Raw genomic sequence first — 19,764 nt, forward strand, 5'->3', positions numbered from 1 at the left:
ACATCTGCCCTCTCTGATTGTTTGGAAACACTTTGCATATTTAATGAATATTTGAAAGTTTTACATCTGAAGGTAAAATATGGTTTTGTTCCCTGTGATTAAATCTGAGCATCAGTACAGTGTTGTCCTGATGGAGGTGTCATTAACAGCAGCCAGTATGATCCAGGCTTTAGCTGCTGGGTCCCTGTGTGACCTCTCAGACTGTTTAACAGATCAGACACAAAGAGAATCAGAGACAGAGCAGATCTGTTCTTTAAAGACAAACATGAACCCACTCAGTACACACTTTCCCCAGAGATATGAGCATCACTGTCCTCAAACAGCAAACGACTGAGTCTAATATTTTTACCTTTGTTGTTTCATTGTTTTCTTTTTAATGAATCTTTGTAAAAATCTAAGGATGTTTCAGGTCATATTTATCCAGGAAAACACAAACATCTAAAGAAGCTCATGACAGGTCTCTGACCTAGTTTGTCCAGGTTCAGCACTGAAGTCTGGAGGTTGAGGTTTGGACCTGTCACTCCTCATAGATGGACAGCTGGCTCCTGCAGACTCTGCTCTGTTCTCCTCGTCCTCCATCATCATCTTCTTGCGGACTTCAGTCAGTCTGAGAGGTAAACCACAAACACTCAGTGAGTTCACATTAACAGAAGTAACTGAATTAAAGTCGCTGACCTCTGACCTGTCATGTAACCTAAAAACCAGGTCACATGGTCCACATCAGGGATCACAGAAACCTGATCTTACCTGCAGAACATTAGGAACAGCTCTGAGTCAGATGCAGTCAGCTCTCTGCAAACTCCAACCTCCGTATAAAACTATATTAAAAGCTCTTTTATGGCCATGCAGACACTTTAAGATCACATGATGTTCACACGTGATTTCTGTGACTGTCGTAGTTTAACATGTTAACTCCGTACATGTAACATTCATGTTGATGCAGATCTCAGCTCCACATCAGCTCTGCTGAATAGTCTAAAGTTTCTCTGACACAATGAATTCAAACAGTCTGAGGAAACAAGGATGAACTTAAAGCTCTGACTTTATTGCTAGAGACGTATGAATCAAATGTTTAATCCACATTTGGACTATTTTGTCTCCTCAGTTTGAGCTGAAGAGATTTTTTTTTTGTTGAAGTGCTCAAAATCTATGTTTCCTTTTAATAATGTTTATTTCCCTCGTGTCTTTAAGAGCTCTTATCATTAACTTAGCGTTAGCGCTCTGCAGGTCTCTGCTGTGTAAATACTAATCACAGTGACAGTAAAGGAGGTAAAGGCCATAAATAAACACTGCAGCTGAGCTGTGACGTCATCACGTAGGCTGCGATCTCGGAGTCTGCGGACTCTGGCTGTGTCCCAATTAAGAGACTGCACGCTTGAAGTACGCATTCCAAGTGCGGTTACGTCACCGCCACGCGACGACGGCTGTCCCAATTCGAAGTGTGCTTCAAATGCATACTCCAAATGCGCCGTCGATCTCCCCAAATATCAAGCGTGGTCCGGTGCACGCTTCGTGGTCCCATATATTCATAGCGCGGCGGTGGGTGCCGCAAAATACGGCAGAAGGGAGCGGCCGAAGTGGTTGTTTTTTTCTTTTTCCAAACTTTATTGAAATCATAACGCGAACAGTCAGTCATTCCAGTTCAGTTTGTACAGTAGACATACAAGGCAAATAAGAGTGACAATATACAGCACAATGAAATAAGAAGGATAAATAAATAAAGGAGAAAAAAAAAGAAAAAAGGGGGAATGTGACAGACTTCATAACAACTTTGTACTTGAAAGTTGTGACAGCTCATTCGCTAAACATTTCTGAATGAATTTCAATCAATGATAAACCTTTTTTATTGGAAGTTAATTTAAGAGAGTTTAAGTAATATTCAATTTCAATCAAAAACAAATTAAATGATGGGGTTGAGTTTTGAAATTTACATTTATGTATGTGGAACTTCCCTAATAAGATGGAGCGGCCGAAGAGTGAACTGTCAAAAGTACTGAATATGACGTCACTTATTTATGTGCGAATGTTTAATAATTAAAGTCAGTCATATATCCACAAACACAACAAGCTGAAAGTCAGTGATACAGTGGGGCAAAAAAGTATTTAGTCAGCCACCGATTGTGCAAGTTCCCCCACTTAAAATGATGACAGAGGTCAGTAATTTGCACCAGAGGTACACTTCAACTGTGAGAGACAGAATGTGAAAAAAATATCCATGAATTCACATGGTAGGATTTGTAAAGAATTTATTCGTAAATTAGGGTGGAAAATAAGTATTTGGTCACCTCAAACATGGAAAATCTCTGGCTCTCACAGACCTGTAACGTCTTCTGTAAGACGCTTTTCTGTCCCCCACTCGTTACCTGTATGAATGGCACCTGTTTGAACTCATCATCTGTATAAAAGACACCTGTCCACAGCCTCAAACAGTCAGACTCCAAACTCCGCCATGGCCAAGACCAAAGAGCTTTCGAAGGACACCAGGAAAAGTATTGTAGACCTGCACCAGACTGGGAAGAGTGAATCTACAATAGGCAAGCAGCTTGGTGTGAAAAAATCAACTGTGGGAGCAATCATCAGAAAATGGAAGACATACAAGACCACTGATAATCTCCCACCATCTGGGGCTCCACGCAAGATCTCATCCCGTGGGGTCAAAATGATCATGAGAACGGTGAGCAAAGATCCCAGAACCACACGGGGGGACCTGGTGAATGACCTGCAGAGAGCTGGGACCAAAGTAACAAAGGTCACCATCAGTAACACACTACAACGGCAGGGAATCAAATCCCGCAGTGCCAGACGTGTTCCGCTGCTGAAGCCAGTGCATGTCCAGGCCCGTCTGAAGTTTGCCAGAGAGCACATGGATGATACAGCAGAGGATTGGGAGAATGTCATGTGGTCAGATGAAACCAAAGTAGAACTTTTTGGTATAAACTCAACTCGTCGTGTTTGGAGGACGAAGAATACTGAGTTGCATCCCAAGAACACCATACCTACTGTGAAGCATGGGGGTGGAAACATCATGCTATGGGGCTGTTTTTCTGCCAAGGGGACAGGACGACTGATCCGTGTTAAGGACAGAATGAATGAGGCCATGTATCGTGAGATTTTGAGCCAAAACCTCCTTCCATCAGTGAGAACTTTGAAGATGAAACGAGGCTGGGTCTTCCAACATGACAATGATCCAAAACACACCGCCCGGGCAACAAAGGAGTGGCTCCGTAAGAAGCATTTGAAAGTCCTGGAGTGGCCTAGCCAGTCTCCAGACCTCAACCCCATAGAAAATCTGTGGCGGGAGTTGAAAGTCCGTGTTGCTCGGCGACAGCCCCAAAACATCACTGCTCTCGAGAAGATCTGCATGGAGGAATGGGCCAAAATACCAGCTACTGTGTGTGCAAACCTGGGCCCTGTGCTTCGTACGTCGCTTACTACATCCAAGATCAAATGAAACATCCAAGACCAAATCATCGCGCTAACTCTGAGCTCGCTATTCCGGTTCCCCGAACACACCTGTTGTTGACGATTAGTATAGCTGGATGAAGTAATGTGAGATCACTGGGTGCCGTAAAAGGGGATATGCATCGATAGCAGAAACAGTGATCGGCAACCCGCTGATTGGTTGGCGAAAATGGCGAAGGGGCGCGCTCGGTATTTTTCGGCAGCAGAGCAAGAACTCATGAGTGAGGGATTTCAGGAGTTTCAGAGTTTAATTAAAACGCAAGGGAACACTGCAAAGGCTGCAAAAGCAAGGAGAGAGGGCTGGCAGAAAGTTGCTGACAAATCAAACTCGTAAGTAATCCAATAATAACAATAATAATGGAGTGGATTTATATAGCGCTTTTCAAGGCACCCAAAGCGCTTTACAATGCCACTATTCATTCACTCCCACATTCACACACTGGTGGAGGCAAGCTACGGTTGTAGCCACAGCTGCCCTGGGGCAGACTGACAGAAGCCAGGCTGCCATATTGCGCCATCGGCCCCTCTGGCCAACACCAGTAGGCGGTAGGGTAGATTTATCATATCACACCATATTATCCAATATTATATTACATTATATTATATTATAATATGTTATATTATATCCCCTTTCACATTAGAGCCACAACAGGACCCACTAGAACATGGGAACAAGTAAAAGTGAAATATAAGAATATTCTACAGAATGGTAATATTTATCACTTATATTGCTTGTCGTCTCTTGGAAAGAGACCCTGGAATACTCTGTTTGTTTGTTCATAACAGCAACCAAGAAAAGGGCAGAGCAAAAAAAAAGACAGGTGGTGGTCCTGCACCCCCTCGTCAACAAGTTGGTTAAGTGAATAATACCCTCACGGGAATATCGATATCTCTCTATGAGCACACTGTCGCGCTGAGCTAAAGGATCCTGTCTGTCCCGCAATATACGCTGAATTCTGAGGACTCTCCTTATCAATCTTGCACCTTCCGCAATGGGTGGCTCGCGTATACGGACAAGATATGACTGCGACAGGCTTCCCAAATCCACCTTCGCTTTTATAGCCGTGGTCTCTCATCTTGATTACACGAAGTAATTTACAATTACTACTCTGAAATATGAATTACATCTGTAATAATCACATACATGTAATAGAATGTTAATAGTACATTTCCCTTTTTTAGGGAATGACCTGTATGTATCTGTGTGAAATCAATAAAAGGATCAAGTGCTGCATTATCTTTAGTTACATTGATGTTATTTATTTATGGTGAAACAGTGGTGGAATATCGCTGTTGCTTTCGTATGAATGACGCGGACATACCTGCGTGGCCACGATCTAATCCTGTTTACATAAAGTAAACCTGCTCCCCAGCAGGTTTACGCTTACGGCTCTGTTGCTATGACAGCAAGTCCCGGATGGGCTTCGGGGAACCGAACGATCCAGGATCACGCGAAATCGTCAACAATCTCATCCAGCTAACTCACTTAGCGCGGTACGAAGAACAGGCCCCTGGTAAAGACCTATAGTAAACGTTTGACCTCTGTTATTGCCAACAAAGGTTATGTTACAAAGTATTGAGTTGCATTTTTGTTATTGACCAAATACTTATTTTCCACCCTGATTTACGAATAAATTCTTTACAAATCCTACCATGTGAATTCATGGATTTTTTTTCACATTCTGTCTCTCACAGTTGAAGTGTACCTCTGGTGCAAATTACTGACCTCTGTCATCATTTTAGGTGGGGGAACTTGCACAATCGGTGGCTGACTAAATACTTTTTTGCCCCACTGTATATATACATATATATACATATATATCATAATAATCTGACAATACTATATTATTGGCCATATTATATTTACATTGCCACAGTGAGATGACTTTGGTCTCATGAGCAGCATTAACTAATTGTTATTTACTAACTAATCTTAAATAACTGTTCAGTACAGAAATGAAGCCCAACAATCATGTTTACAGTCCCGTGGTCTCAGCCTCAGATACTCAACTAATCAAAGTGATGTCATGACAAAAATGAATGACTAACAAAACATTTTTCTCCTTCATTTCTGTCACACAAAGCTGTATGTAAGGTGTCTCGCGGTTAGTATCATGGTTGCTAGGCAACCTAAACAGCGCCGGTTGTTCAGTGATGACGCGACGAATCCTACTTCCGGGTCTAAAGTAGTCTGCGTTTAATATGGCTTTTGTGTTGTTAACATGTTTAATGTTTTGTATTTTCTTCTATTTGATCTCAAAAAGCTCCTAAAACAGTCAGCGATCACTGTTGACCTCCCTCGGCTTTTATTACCGCTAACCATTTATTTAAGCTCAGTTTTTAAAACCTTAGGATGTAACTACAGCCCAGCCCATGCAGCAGTATATGAATGACTAACCTCGTATTGTGGATGGATTATCTCAGTTGTTCTCCTGGCTGAAGTTTGGTCCTTTTACAGCATCCTGCCATGTGATTACATTTGTTCCTGACAACCGAAAACACTCACGTTAACTTTTATCGCGTGGAAAAAAGGTTAGCTTGTTTATATTATGCTAACATAGCTGTGTCGCTAGCGGTCACGTAGCACATCATTATATACCAGCTAGCCCAACTTCAGTAACCCTACAAACGTCACTGCTGTTTAGTTTTCTGTCTTCATTTATGCTGGAAGTGATAACAGAGCTGTACGTTTGAATTTGTTTCCAAAACCCCGCAGTCAGGACATGCTATATTGTATTTAGATAGAAGCTAGCGAGCTAACTCCCTGCTAACTTCTAACTCCGTTAAATGTCATAAATTCCGTTTTCATGGATGCCTGGATGTTAAACTCAATTGTTACACCTGGTAGAGCAGAACGCTGATCATTTTATTAAAGATGAAAGACTTTAGACAGTTTTTCAACTCTCAGTAATGCCATAGCGTCCCATTTCACAAGCCTCTCACTTCCGCACTTATAGTACGCACCGTACGTAGTACGCGTAGTGCGCGTACTTCAAGCGTGCAGTCTCTTAATTGGGACTCAGCCTCTGAGTGAACTCAAAGTACAAACTATAAGTACACAAACAAGAACGTAGCTCAGAGTGGCGGACACACTCGGCCTCATTGGTCCAGCTGTGAGTCCGTTACCGTGAACTATGGAGCGGCAGATTTGTGCTGTTTGTGCAGGAACTCAGCTGCACACAGCTGATGTTAGCCAGGAAAACATTACACACTGACTTTGATGGAGAGAACGGAAATGAAACATGAGCTGAACAAACAGTAAAGTTCCTAAAGACAAACTTTTAAAGGAGGAAACAAAGCAAACTTACAGTTTCTTCACACACACCAACAACAAGTTCCACACCTGGACAATAAACACGAAAAAACAGGTGAGCTGCTTCCTGGCAGGAGGCGGGATTCCACCGGAAGCAGAACAGGTGGGAGGGGGGGATGCAGATTTTCACAATAAGAGCACTTAGAAAAAATTCAGTTAATCTCAAAATGGCATCAACAACTCTGTGCTATTTCTTTCTCAGAGCAGATTCGGGCATTACTCAAATAATAAAGGCTTTTTTTAAAAAAAATATTATACTTTTCATTAGTCTCCAGTTTTATGATTATAAGGCTAAAAATCAACATGAATTTGGTTCTAATCAAAGAAGCTCCTTTAATGTCTGTCATAAAAATCCTCACACAGACTTAAAAAGGCGACATTAATGTTAAAATAAATGAATGAAACTTCAGCTGAGAGCTTAATGGAGTCACCATAAGCAGTTCATAGTAGTCACAGCTCTTAATTATTCAGCTTTTCATGAACTAAAGTCATGGTGTGTCAAAGTTTGTGTGAGAAGCTACTTTATGGACAGCTGTAGAACACATCATTATTATTTCTTCATAAATTAAACACACAAGTTTGTCTGTAGATGATTTAAAGTGTGTCATTGTGCAGTTAAAGCTGTTTGTTTGACGCCTTGACCTCCTGTGAAACCAGCTATGAATGAAAAAAAAGTTTCACTTTGGTACAAAATCAACATGTTAACATGAAAACCAGAGAGACTGCAGAACATCTGGAACATCTGCACTTTGACCCAAACTGCTATACTGAGAATATTGTCTACATATTACAGACATGAAGCAAACCTTTATTTTTATTTCTTACATGTTCATGGGTGGATGGACGTGTTGCTTCAATGTCCCACATCTTCTATTTAAATATGAACTGTGAACTACACATAATCATCTGTAAATGGTTTGAGGCACACTGATGCCACCTACAGGGCTGGTGGGGAACAGCAGTGATCTGAAATCATGTGAGATGTTAATGAGTGAGAAGTTAGATAAAAACGTACTTAATATAGCTGTAAGTGATAAAAGTTCATCTAAAACAAAAGATAAATCAATTGAGTCTTTGTAGAGTTCATCTGGTGCACACATGAATTATGTGATGAAAGCTTTATTTCACTGAATGTTTCGTCAAAGCTCATTTCAACATGTTGAAGCCATGAATGAAAGAGAAGACTGAGAATGGATCACATGATGTTTAAGGTGTGTCATGAGCAGTGTTCGTCAAGGTACTTGAAAAAAATAGTCAATAACTAACTACTGATTACTTCTCCAAAAAAGTAATCCCGTTACTTTACTGATTACTTATTTTTAAAAGTAATTAATTACTTAGTTACTTAGTTTAAAAACACAATTTACAACCTGGACAGGTAATAAAGCAATAGATCCTTCAGCCCAATTCTACTTTTTCTGCATAATCCATCATACAAAACGTAATCAAATGGAAAAGTCTCTTTTAAAAACTTGTTTTACTAGTTGTAATCTTTTAACTTCATGCATTTAACTTCATGCTAGCTAAGGGTAAACGTAAATTCAGTAAAATCATAATTCACGTCGGCAGTAATGACACCCGGTTACGCCAATCGGAGCTCACTAAAATCAATATTGAATCGGTGTGCAACTTTGCCAAAACAATGTCGGACTCTGTAGTTTTCTCTGGTCCCCTCCCCAATCAGACCAGGAGTGACATGTTTAGCCGCATGTTCTCCTTAAATTGCTGGCTGTCTGAGTGGTGTCCCAGAAACGATGTGGGCTTCATAGATAATTGGCAAACCTTCTGGAGGAAACCTGGTCTTGTTAGGAGAGACGGCATCCATCCCACTTTGGATGGAGCAGCTCTCATTTCTAGAAATATGGACAAATTTATTAAACCCCCCAAAATATGACTATCCAGAGTTGGGACCAGGAAGCAGAGTTGCAGTCTTACACGCCTCTCTGCAGCTTCTCTCCTCCTGCTATCCCCCCAAAAACCCATCTCCATAGAGACTGTGTCAGCTTCCAAAAAGACAAAAAACAAACTAAAAACCAGCAACAAACAACTTAAACATATAAAAATCACAAAGAAAGAACAATACAGTATCCACATCTGAACCAAAGAGTAAAACAGTGAAATGTGGATTATTAAATATTAGGTCTCTCTCCTCCAAGTCTCTGTTAGTACATGACTTAATAATTGATCAACAAATTGATTTACTCTGCCTTACAGAAACCTGGTTGCAGCAGGATGATTATGTTAGTTTAAATGAATCAACACCCCCGAGTCATTCTAACTACCAGAAATCTCGAAGCACAGGCCGAGGGGGAGGTGTGGCAGCAATTTTTCACACCAGCCTATTAATTAATGAAAGACCAAGACAGACTTTTAATTCATTTGAAAGCCTGATGCTTAACATTGTCCACCCCAGCTGTGAAACTCAGAAACCAGTCTTACTTGTTATCATCTATCGTCCACCTGGGCCTTACACAGAGTTTCTGTCTGATTTCTCAGACTTTATATCTAATTTAGTTCTGAGCTCAGATAAAATAATTATTGTGGGTGATTTTAACATCCATGTAGATGCTAAAAATGACAGCCTGAACATGGCATTTAGTCTGTTATTAGACTCAATTGGCTTCTCTCAAAATGTAAAAGAACCCACCCACCACTTTAATCACACTCTAGATCTTGTTTTAACATATGGCATCGAACCAGAACATTTAACAGTGTTTCCTGAAAACCCTCTCCTGTCTGATCATTTCCTGATAACATTTACATTTACAATAATCGATTACACAGCGGTGGAGAGTAGACTTTATCAAAGTAGATGTCTTTCTGAAAGTGCTGTAACTAAGTTGAAGAATATAATCCACCCACTGTTATCATCTCCAATGCCCTGTACCAACACAGAGCAGAGCAGCTATCTGAACGCTACCCCAACAGAGGTCGATTATCTTGTTAATAATTTCACCTCCTCACTACGTACGACTCTGGATACTGTAGCTCCTGTGAAAACTAAGGTCTCTAATCAGAAGTACCTGACTCCGTGGTATAATTCTCAAACACGTAGCCTAAAGCAGATGACTCGTAAGCTGGAGAGGAAATGGTTTGTCACAAATTTAGAGGATCATCATTTAGCCTGGAGAAATAGTTTGCTGCTTTATAAGAAAGCCCTCCGCAAAGCCAGAACATCTTACTATTCATCACTGATTGAAGAAAATAAGAACAACCCCAGGTTTCTCTTCAGCACTGTAGCCAGGCTGACAAAAAGTCAGAGCTCTTTTGAGCCAACCATCCCTTTAACGTTAACTAGTAATGACTTCGTGAACTTCTTCACAACTAAAATTTTTATCATTAGAGAAAAAAATACCAATAATAATCCCACAGATGTAATATTATCTACAGCTACTCTTAGTACCATTGATGTTAAGTTAGACTCTTTTTCTCCAATTGATCTTTCTGCGTTAAGTTCAGTAATTACTTCTTCCAAACCATCAATGTGTCTTTTAGACCCCATTCCTACAAAACTGCTCAAAGAAGTCCTGCCATTAATTAATTCTTCGATCTTAAATATGATCAACCTATCTCTAATGATTGGCTATGTACCACAGGCCTTCAAGCTGGCTGTAGTTAAACCTTTACTCAAAAAGCCATCTCTAGACCCAGCAGTCTTAGCTAATTATAGGCCAATCTCAAACCTTCCTTTCATATCAAAAATCCTTGAAAGAGTAGTTGTCAAACAGCTAACAGATCACCTGTAGAGGAATGGCTTATTTGAAGAGTTTCAGTCAGGTTTCAGAGCTCAGCCCAGCACAGAAACAGCTTTAGTGAAGGTTACAAATGATCTTCTTATGGCCTCTGACAGTGGCCTCATCTCTGTGCTTGTCCTGCTAGACCTCAGTGCTGCGTTCGATACTGTTTGACCATAATATCCTATTAGAGCGATTAGAACATGCTGTAGGTATTACAGGTACTGTGCTGCAGTGGTTTGTATCATATCTATCTAATAGACTCCAATGTGTACATGTAAATGGAGAGTCCTCTTCACACACTGAGGTTAATTATGGAGTTCCACAGGGTTCAGTGCTAGGACCAATTCTGTTTACATTATACATGCTTCCCTTAGGCAGCATCATTAGAAGACATAGCATACATTTTCACTGCTATGAAGATGACACCGAGCTCTATCTATCCATGAAGCCAGATAACACACACCAATTAGTTAAACTGCAGGAATGTCTTAAAGACATAAAGACCTGGATGGCCGCTAACTTTCTGCTTCTTAGTTCAGATAAAACTGAGGTTATTGTACTCGGCCCTGAAAATCTTAGAAATATGGTATCTAACCAGACTTTTACTCTGGATGGCATTACCTTGGCCTCCAGTAACACTGTGAGGAACCTTGGAGTCATTTTTGACCAGGACATGTCCTTCAGAATCAGAATCAGAATCAGAATCGTGTTTATTGGCCAAGTATATGTGGAGACACATACAGGGAATTTGGTTCCGGTAGATGGTGGCTCTCAAGCACAGCCATGTAAATCTCACACACACACACACACACACACACACACACACACACACACACACACACACACACACACACACACACACACACACACACACACACAAGTGTCTATATATACACATTACACATACATACACAAAGCTGTGTAAACCAACTATAAATAACGAATCTAAACTTATATACATAAAATACAGAAATGAATGAGGTGGAATGAATACTACAGAATGTACATAAGGTGCAGTTGCAGTCTGGCAGTGGGAGCAGTGTGACAGGTCAACTGTTAAGAAGGGAGATGGCGAGGGGAAAGAAACTGTTCCTGTGTCGGGTGGTCCTGGTCTGCAGGCTTCTGTACTGTCTGCCAGAGGGCAGCAGATCAAAAAGTCTGTGTGCAGGGTGTGAGGGGTCTGTGATGATTTTCCCTGCCCGTTTCCTGGTTCTTGAGAGGTACAGATCCTGGATGGAGGGCAGGGGGGCGCTGATGATCCTTTCTGCTGCCCGTACAGTCCGCTGCAGGCTGCTCCTGTCCTGTTTAGTGGCTGCTCCATACCAGACTGTGATGGAGGAGCACAGGACAGACTCAATGACCGCAGTGTAGAACTGGATCAGCAGCTCCTGTGGAAGACTGTACTTCCCCAGTTGTCTCAGGAAGTACATCCTCTGCTGGGTCTTTTTGAGGATGGAGTTGATGTTGGTCTCCCACTTCAGGTCCTGGGAGATGGTTGTACCCAGGAACTTGAAGGTCTTCACAGTTGACACAGGGCTGTCTGATATGGTGAGGGGGAGTAGAGTTGAGGGATGTCTCCTGAAGTCCACTGTCATCTCTAGAGGGAGATGTAGAGGGAGAACAGTAGTGGTGAGAGGACACATCCTTGAGGGGCACCAATACTGAGGGACCGGGTTTCAGAGGTGATCTCCCCCAGCTTCACTTGTTGCTTTCTGTCTGTCAGGAAGCTGGTGATCCACTGACAGGTAGCTGGTGACACGCTGAGCTGGGAGAGTTTGGAGGAAAGAAGTTCAGGCACAATGGTGTTAAAAGCCGAACTAAAGTCCACAAACAGGACCCTGGCATAAGTTTCCGGGCGGTCAAGGTGTTGCAGGATGTAATGCAGCCCCATGTTCACTGCATCATCCACCGACCTGTTTGCCCGGTAGGCAAACTGCAGAGGGTCCAGCTGGTGGCCTGTAATGTCTTTCAGATGGGCTAACACCAGTCGTTCGAAGGATTTCATGACCACAGACGTCAAGGCGACAGGTCTGTAGTCATTCAGTCCTGTGATGGTGGGTTTCTTGGGAACAGGGATGATGGTGGAGCGTTTGAAGCAGGAGGGAACTTCACACAGCTCCAGGGATCTGTTGAAGATGCGAGTAAAGATGGGAGCCAGCTGTTCAGCACAGGTTTTGAGGCAGGAGGGTGAGACGCCGTCTGGTCCGGGGGCTTTCCTGGGCTTCTGTTTCTGGAATAGTCAGCTCACATCCTGAGTGTGTATTCTTAGTTTCAGGGAGGAGGAAAGGGGGGTGAGAGGTGTGGTGGAGGTCGTTGAGTCTGGATTGGAGAGGGTGGTGGTGGTCGTTGAGTCTGGATTGGGGAGGGTGGGGGTGGTCGTTGAGTCTTGATTGGGGAGGGGCAGGGTGAAGGGGGGAGAGGTGGAAGGTGTGTTGGGGGTCAATGTCTGAAGCAATGTCCCTGGGGAGGGGAGGGTGGGGCGTGGGAGTCTGTCCGTCTCAAACCTGCAATAGAAAGTGTTTAACTCGTTGGCCAGGTCTTTGTTTGCTTCAATAGTGGGTGGGGGGCGTCTGTAGCTGGTGATTTCCTGCAGGCCCCTCCACACTGATGCAGGGTCGTTGGCTGAGAGCCGTTCTTCCAGCTTCTGGGAGTAGATGCTTTTAGCTGCTTTGATCTCCTTGGTCAGTGTGTTCCTGGCTTGCTTGTACAGGACCCTGTCACCACTTCTGTAGGCGTCCTCCTTGGCCTTACGAAGATGTTGGAGTTTAGGAGTGAACCATGGTTTATTGTTGTTGTATGTGCAAAAGGTCTTTGTTGGCACACACACGTCTTCACAGAAACTGATGTATGATGTCACAGTGTCCGTGAGCTCATCTAGGTTCTCAGATGCAGCTTCAAAAACAGTCCAATCAGTGGAGTCAAAACAGTCCTGCAGTTCCTGCTTTGCTGCGTTAGTCCACTTCTTCACAGTTTTGACTACAGGCTTGGCACGTTTGAGTTTTTGCCTATAAACTGGAATAAGATGGACCATGCAGTGATCAGAATGTCCCAAAGCTGCCCGGGGCACAGAGCGATAGGCATCTTTTCAACGCACATATAAAACAAATATGTAAGAATGCTTTCTTCCATTTGCGCAACATCTCTAAAATTAGAAATATCCTGAGAGATTTATGAGATGACAACGACTCAGGTCAAGAAATGTCATTACTTCCAGGCTCGACTACTGTAATTCATTATTATCAGGATGTCCTAAAAACTCGCTGAAAAGCCTTCAGCTAATCGAAAATGCTGCAGCAAGAGTACTGACAGGGACTAGAAAGAGAGAGCATATTTCTCCTGTTTTGGCTTCCCTTCATTGGCTTCCTGTTAAATCCAGAATTGAATTCAAAATCCTGCTCCTCACATACAAGGTCTCAAATAATCAGGCCCCATCATAGCTGGATTGGCCATCGGGCATACCAGGCATTTGCCCGGTGGGCCGCTGGCAATTTTTTGTTTTTATGGGCCGATGGATTTTTTTTTTTTTAGGAAGGGTATATATAATGAAAGGTGTTGGATTGGCCAATTGGTCATGATCGTCTCTGGGCTGGACCAATTACAGCCGAGGAGGCCGGATGCACCCTCCCCCTTGTTTAGCAATCACGTGATTTTTGCGCATTGCATGCCGGGAACTAGTGGCAAAACAATCCAAGTACCGCATCAAATGCAAGCATTTGCAGCACCGCAAAACGTTCATTCTCCGGTTCCAATACCTTCTTGTTTTTTCTTTGCCGCACAAAAAAGGAATGTACAAAACAAAAGGAGAACAATGCCGGTCCATACAAAGACAGACTCGACGAAAAGACAAAGAAAAGATACGAGGAAAAAATCAAAGGAGTGAAAGGGTCAGACCACACAGAGTGGACAAAAGACGTTAGCGTGCTGCCCAACTTTCACCACGCTCAGATTTATAATTATACAGTTCTTGGAGTGAGTGCATACACTCATGAAGTTTAGTAACTTCAGGTCACTGCAACAAGCCCAGGTACAGTTTACTGACGGATGGGTACAGGACCTTGAAATGCACCGTGTAGAATGAAAGACCATCATACGAACAAAGGTAAGTTTACCAGTCTCACAAATCGTCGTCATAAATACACATTCGTTAACCGTTTATTAATATAACCTTTGAGCTCAACGGTAATTAATTAGTAGTGGAAATAATTTCTGGTAGCATTACAGAAATGTAGCAATGACAATAATATTGTATGTTGTAATCGCACTGGGCAATTAGTGATACAAACCAACTGTTTTCTCCTGTGAATAAAAGTATATGTTTTTGTCAATGTACCATGGTAATAACAGAAGCGAAACGTAATATTGTGTCAGGACAATTCACTATTTATGCACAATAAATAAAGGAGCATAGCGTGACAACTTCTGTTCAGTGCCAGACTTCCTTGTAACCTGTCACCAATTATGTTTAAAAAAAATGACATATTAACTACTACAAAACTCTGACCTTTGTGGGAATGCTTGGAGCAGACTAACTTGTGAGCTGGAGTGTTCTGAGACGTTATATTTGGTATATCCAGACCATCCGTCGGCTCTTACTTCAGAAACATGGCTTAAAAAATGTCTCTTCAACGACGTAATCCGATAAAAAAAATGATCTCTCTACCCGTCGGCTTCCCGTGGCTGTCATGCGACCGGCTATTGAAGTTAATAATACAACAGCTTCTTGCCATTTTTTGGGTTTCTTTTTATCGCTGTGTAACTGAGTTCAATTGAAAGCCTGCGTGCGCTAGTACCTCTTGCCACAAGTTCCCAGAATCCTTTGTGGTTTTACCCCTGAATGACGTCACATTTTCAATCTTTATCCTGGTGGGCCGGTCTCTAGTCAAAATGCCCGGGCCGATTTTTTTTCCCAGTCCAGCCTTGGGCCCCATCTTATCTTAATGACCTTGTAGTACCATATCACCCTATTAGAGCACTTTGCTCTCGCTCTGCAGGCCTACTTCTTGTTCCTAGAGTATTTAAAAGTAGAATGGGAGGCAGAGCCTTCAGTTTTCAGGCCCCTCTTCTGTGGAACCAGTTTCCAGTTTGGATTCAGGAGACAGACACTATCTCTACTTTCAAGATTAGGCTTAAAACTTTCCTTTTTGCTAAAGCATATAGTTAGGGCTGGACCAGGTGACCCTGAATCCTCCCTTAGTTATGCTGCAATAGATGTAGGCTGCCGGGGATTCCCATGATGCATTGAGTTTTTCCTTTCCAGTCACCTTTCTCACTCACTATGTATTAATAGACCTCTCTGCATTGAATCATATCTGTTATTAACCTCTGTCTCTCTTCCACAGCATGTCTTTATCCTGTCTTCCTTCTCTCACCCCAACCGGTCGCAGCAGATGGCCCCGCCCCTCCCTGAACCTGGTTCTGCTGGAGGTTTCTTCCTGTTAAAAGGGAGTTTTTAACAGTCGGGGCGGTCTGCCTCTCCCCACCGCAGGGAAAAGGGTAACACCACCTGGGTCTGGGTGCAGTTCCCCCCTCCAGGGGCAAGGGTACCTAGACCCGGTTCGTAGAGTACGCTTGGGGAGTGTGATCGTGTATACAGCGTCTTTTTATGTCTGTCTCCACGTCGGTTGAGTGTGGAGTAAGTGCATATGAGAGCATGAGGGTGGGAATGGATGTTTGTGTCTGTGTGTGCCTGTATGTCTGTGTCTATATGTCAGGTTGGGTATCAGACGCCACCTCTCTGGGGACATCTCAGGCCCTCCAAGGTTTGGAGGCCTATCTCCACCCACCGACCACTTCCCCTGCCGGTGGCGAACTCCCTCAGGTGTCGGTGCGTTGGTGGTTCTTTGTGTCTGGGGGTGGGCGTCCGGGTACACACCGGCTCACTCCTTGGCGGCCGCTTATTGGGGCTCGCTCGGGCCACTTCGGAGGTGGGGTGCCCCCGGCCTCTCGGCCTGGGGCTCGGTCACTCAGGCACAGCTGGCTGCCGGCGGAGCTCAGGGGCGCGTCACTGCAACTCCCCCTGGCTTCTGCTCCGCGGCTGCTGAATGAGCCCTCATCTGGGACTCTCCTCAGCTCTCTCTGGGACAGTGGCGCGGCTGCCCCTCTGTGGGTCTTCCTTGGTCTCTTGTGTTCTGGGGGCCTCTGGATGTCTGGAGTTTTGATCTCCTCCATACCTGCTTCATAACATGGAGGACAGGGCTGTGGCTCCCCACACTCCCTAGCAGATCATTACATGGAGAAACCTTTGGAATGCAAGCATGCTGATCCACACAGGTATGCACACAGGTGTACACATGGGTATTCACAGACGCGGACTACAGCTTCCTTGGCTGCTGCCTCAAAGAACATTGTGCGCTGTCTATCTTGCGTGCTGCACAATATCGTTTATTATTTAGTAACTATTGATATTTACTGCTAGCTAGTTTATTGTGATGGTGCTTTTTTTTTCTTATTATGTTGCTCTTTGTTGTTTGCTTTCTCTTGTTTTTTTTTCTCCATACAGGTGATCCAGGTGTTTTTTCTCTCTTCCCCCCCTTCTCACCGTCACTTCTCCCCTTTGGTTTTCTTTCTCTCCCTCTCTTTCTTTCATTCTTTCCCCCTGTCCTATCCCACAGTCATGTCTGTCCCGTTTGTAGCAACTGAAAATAAAATAAATTCATAATTATAATAAAGGTCAATCAAATGGACCAATATGGCAAGGCCATGCTGATCCACTTGGTAAAATAAATCCGCTTGGCATCTTTCTTGGCCTTAAGACAACAATTCTGATGGCTATAGATCCAAACGGGACAAAAAAAAAAAAAGGGAGTTTTTCCTTCCCACTGTTGCCAAAGTGCTTGCTCATAGGGGGTCATATGATTGTTGGGATTTTCTTTGTATCTATGAAGCGCCTTGAGGCGACTTTTGTTGTGATTTGGCGCTATATAAATAAAATTGAATTGAATTAAATAAGTTGTCCTAACGGTCATCTTAAGTAAGCTTTACTTTTTTGAGGCAACGAGTTTAAATAAATAAATAAATAAATGAATAAATAAATAAATAAATTTTTATTTATATAGCACCTTTCAAGACAGAATCACAAAGTGCTGCACATAAGATTACAAGTCACAAAAAGATTTAAAAAGAGAAAATAAAATCAGGATGTCCAAAAAACTCGCTGAAAAGCCTTCAACTAATCCAAAATGCTGCAGCAAGAGTCCTGACAGGGACTAGAAAGAGAGAGCATATTTCTCCTGTTTTGGCTTCCCTTCATTGGCTTCCTGTTAAATCCAGAATTGAATTCAAAATCCTGCTCCTCACATACAAGGTCTTAAATAATCAGGCCCCATCTTATCTTAATGACCTTGTAGTACCATATCACCCTATTAGAGCACTTCGCTCTCGCTCTGCAGGCCTACTTCTTGTTCCTAGAGTATTTAAAAGTAGAATGGGAGGGAGAGCCTTCAGTTTTCAGGCCCCTCTTCTGTGGAACCAGCTTCCAGTTTGGATTCGGGAGACAGACACTATCTCTACTTTCAAGATTAGGCTTCAAACTTTCCTTTTTGCTAAAGCATATAGTTAGGGCTGGACCAGGTGACCCTGAATCCTCCCTTAGTTATGCTGCAATAGACGTAGGCTGCCGGGGGATTCCCATGATGCATTGAGTTTTTCCTTTCCAGTCACCTTTCTCACTCACTATGTATTAATAGACCTCTCTGCATTGAATCATATCTGTTATTAACCTCTGTCTCTCTTCCACAGCATGTCTTTATCCTGTCTTCCTTCTCTCACCCCAACCGGTCACAGCAGATGGCCCCGCCCCTCCCTGAGCCTGGTTCTGCCGAAGGTTTCTTCCTGTTAAAAGGGAGTTTTTCCTTCCCACTGTCGCCAAAGTGCTTGCTCATAGGGGGTCATATGATTGTTGGGTTTTTCTCTGTATATATGAAGCGCCTTGAGGCGACTTTTGTTGTGATTTGGCGCTATATAAATAAAAATGAATTGAATTGAATTGAATTAGTTTCTGGTTTCCTTATCTGGCAAAGGATCTTCACTCCCGGGTAGGGATGGGTATCGTTTGGGTTTTATCTGATACCGGTGCCAAACCGGTACTTTTGAAACGGTGCTGGTGCTTAAATGGTGCTCAAACTGGTGCTTAAAGAATGGAGAACACAAAATTGGTCCACAAACCTCCCATGTTCAGCTGGTTTTTTGTAAAAAGATAACAATGTTAGCCTTTTCTGCAGCTATGGGGCATATATGGGATCACTCTTGGCTGGAAGCAGTGCTTAAACATTGGAAAAAAACACAAACTTTGTCCAAAAACCTCTCATGTTCAGCTGTTTTCCACTTTTTCTTTGGTCATTTTAGCCTTTTTGGCCAGGGTGAAGGGAGTATCTGCCATCAAACAAGAAGACAGCCGCATGTAGCTATGATGGTGTTTGCTAGTTCACCTTACATGCATTAATGTAATAACGTGGTTAGCCTACTCAACGTAAATTACACACGAACAACATTAAGCTACTCACGCAGAGAAGAACGGCTGCTACTGCCATCATCATCCTCATCATTTCTGCTACACTGGCAGGGCTAGGGGCCAGGACTCTCCTCTTTGGGTTTTTGGGGGATGCTCCGGGCCCGATAACAGGCAACCCACCCGCAGTAGATGTGCTCGGTGTGAGGTCTCGCAGCAAGCTATCAAATACGGCGCATTTCTCGGCTTTAAAAACCCCCCAAAAAAGACGCTATGCGTCGCCAGGTGTTTCATCGGATTTGAGGTGTTACCTCCTTTGACAGTATCACAGTATCAGCTTAAAGCACTTGTTGCAGGCTGCTGAGTTTGCATCTTTTGCTGTGAAGTACAGCCAGACTTTTGACCGCTTCGCCTTGGGCATTTTTAATCTGTAGCTCTACGTACCTGGTTCAAGGTTCAGGTTCAAGGTTCTTTATTTGTCACATGCATAGTTATACAAGTATAACACACAGTGAAATGTAGCCTGACACGCTCCTCGACATGTGCAAAAATTTTGGGGGGGGGGGGGTGTAGAGGAAGAACATTATATATATATATATATATAGTATATACACTGGGTGAATGTGCAGTAGTAGCAGCAAGCAGGTGAATTCTGTACATTAATATGAATAGACATCTGACTATTTTACAGGATAGACAATATAAACATATTTAAAATTAAAGGAATTTGAAATGTACATTGTGCCTTGGTTTAGAGTGTCTGGAAGAGAGTCCTGTCTCAGTCAATTATAGATGATGTGAGAGGG

General features: G+C 43.0%; 1 protein-coding gene across 6 annotated transcripts in view; it reads right to left on the bottom strand.

Annotated features, from left to right (window-relative positions):
• The window catches only part of LOC309703522 (ribonuclease inhibitor-like), a 44,229-nt gene extending 37,364 nt beyond the window's left edge, over positions 1–6,865 (bottom strand). For 5 of the 6 annotated variants that reach the window (XM_082528426.1, XM_082528424.1, XM_082528425.1 and 2 more), the window contains exons 1-3: positions 6,771–6,865; positions 5,861–5,947; positions 467–607 (exon numbers count right to left, since the gene is read on the bottom strand). In XM_082528426.1, coding sequence (XP_082384552.1) covers positions 467–585 — 119 coding nt within the window. In that variant the 5' untranslated portion in view covers positions 586–607; positions 5,861–5,947; positions 6,771–6,865. Of the gene's footprint in view, positions 1–466; positions 608–5,860; positions 5,948–6,303; positions 6,485–6,770 lie in introns of those variants that run through there. The other variant, XM_082528422.1, reaches the window with a different exon arrangement.
• Positions 6,866–19,764: the final 12,899 nt, after the last annotated feature.

Source organism: Aulonocara stuartgranti (genome assembly GCF_965226115.1).
Source record: "Aulonocara stuartgranti genome assembly, chromosome: 3".
NCBI classification, from domain to species: domain Eukaryota; kingdom Metazoa; phylum Chordata; class Actinopteri; order Cichliformes; family Cichlidae; genus Aulonocara; species Aulonocara stuartgranti.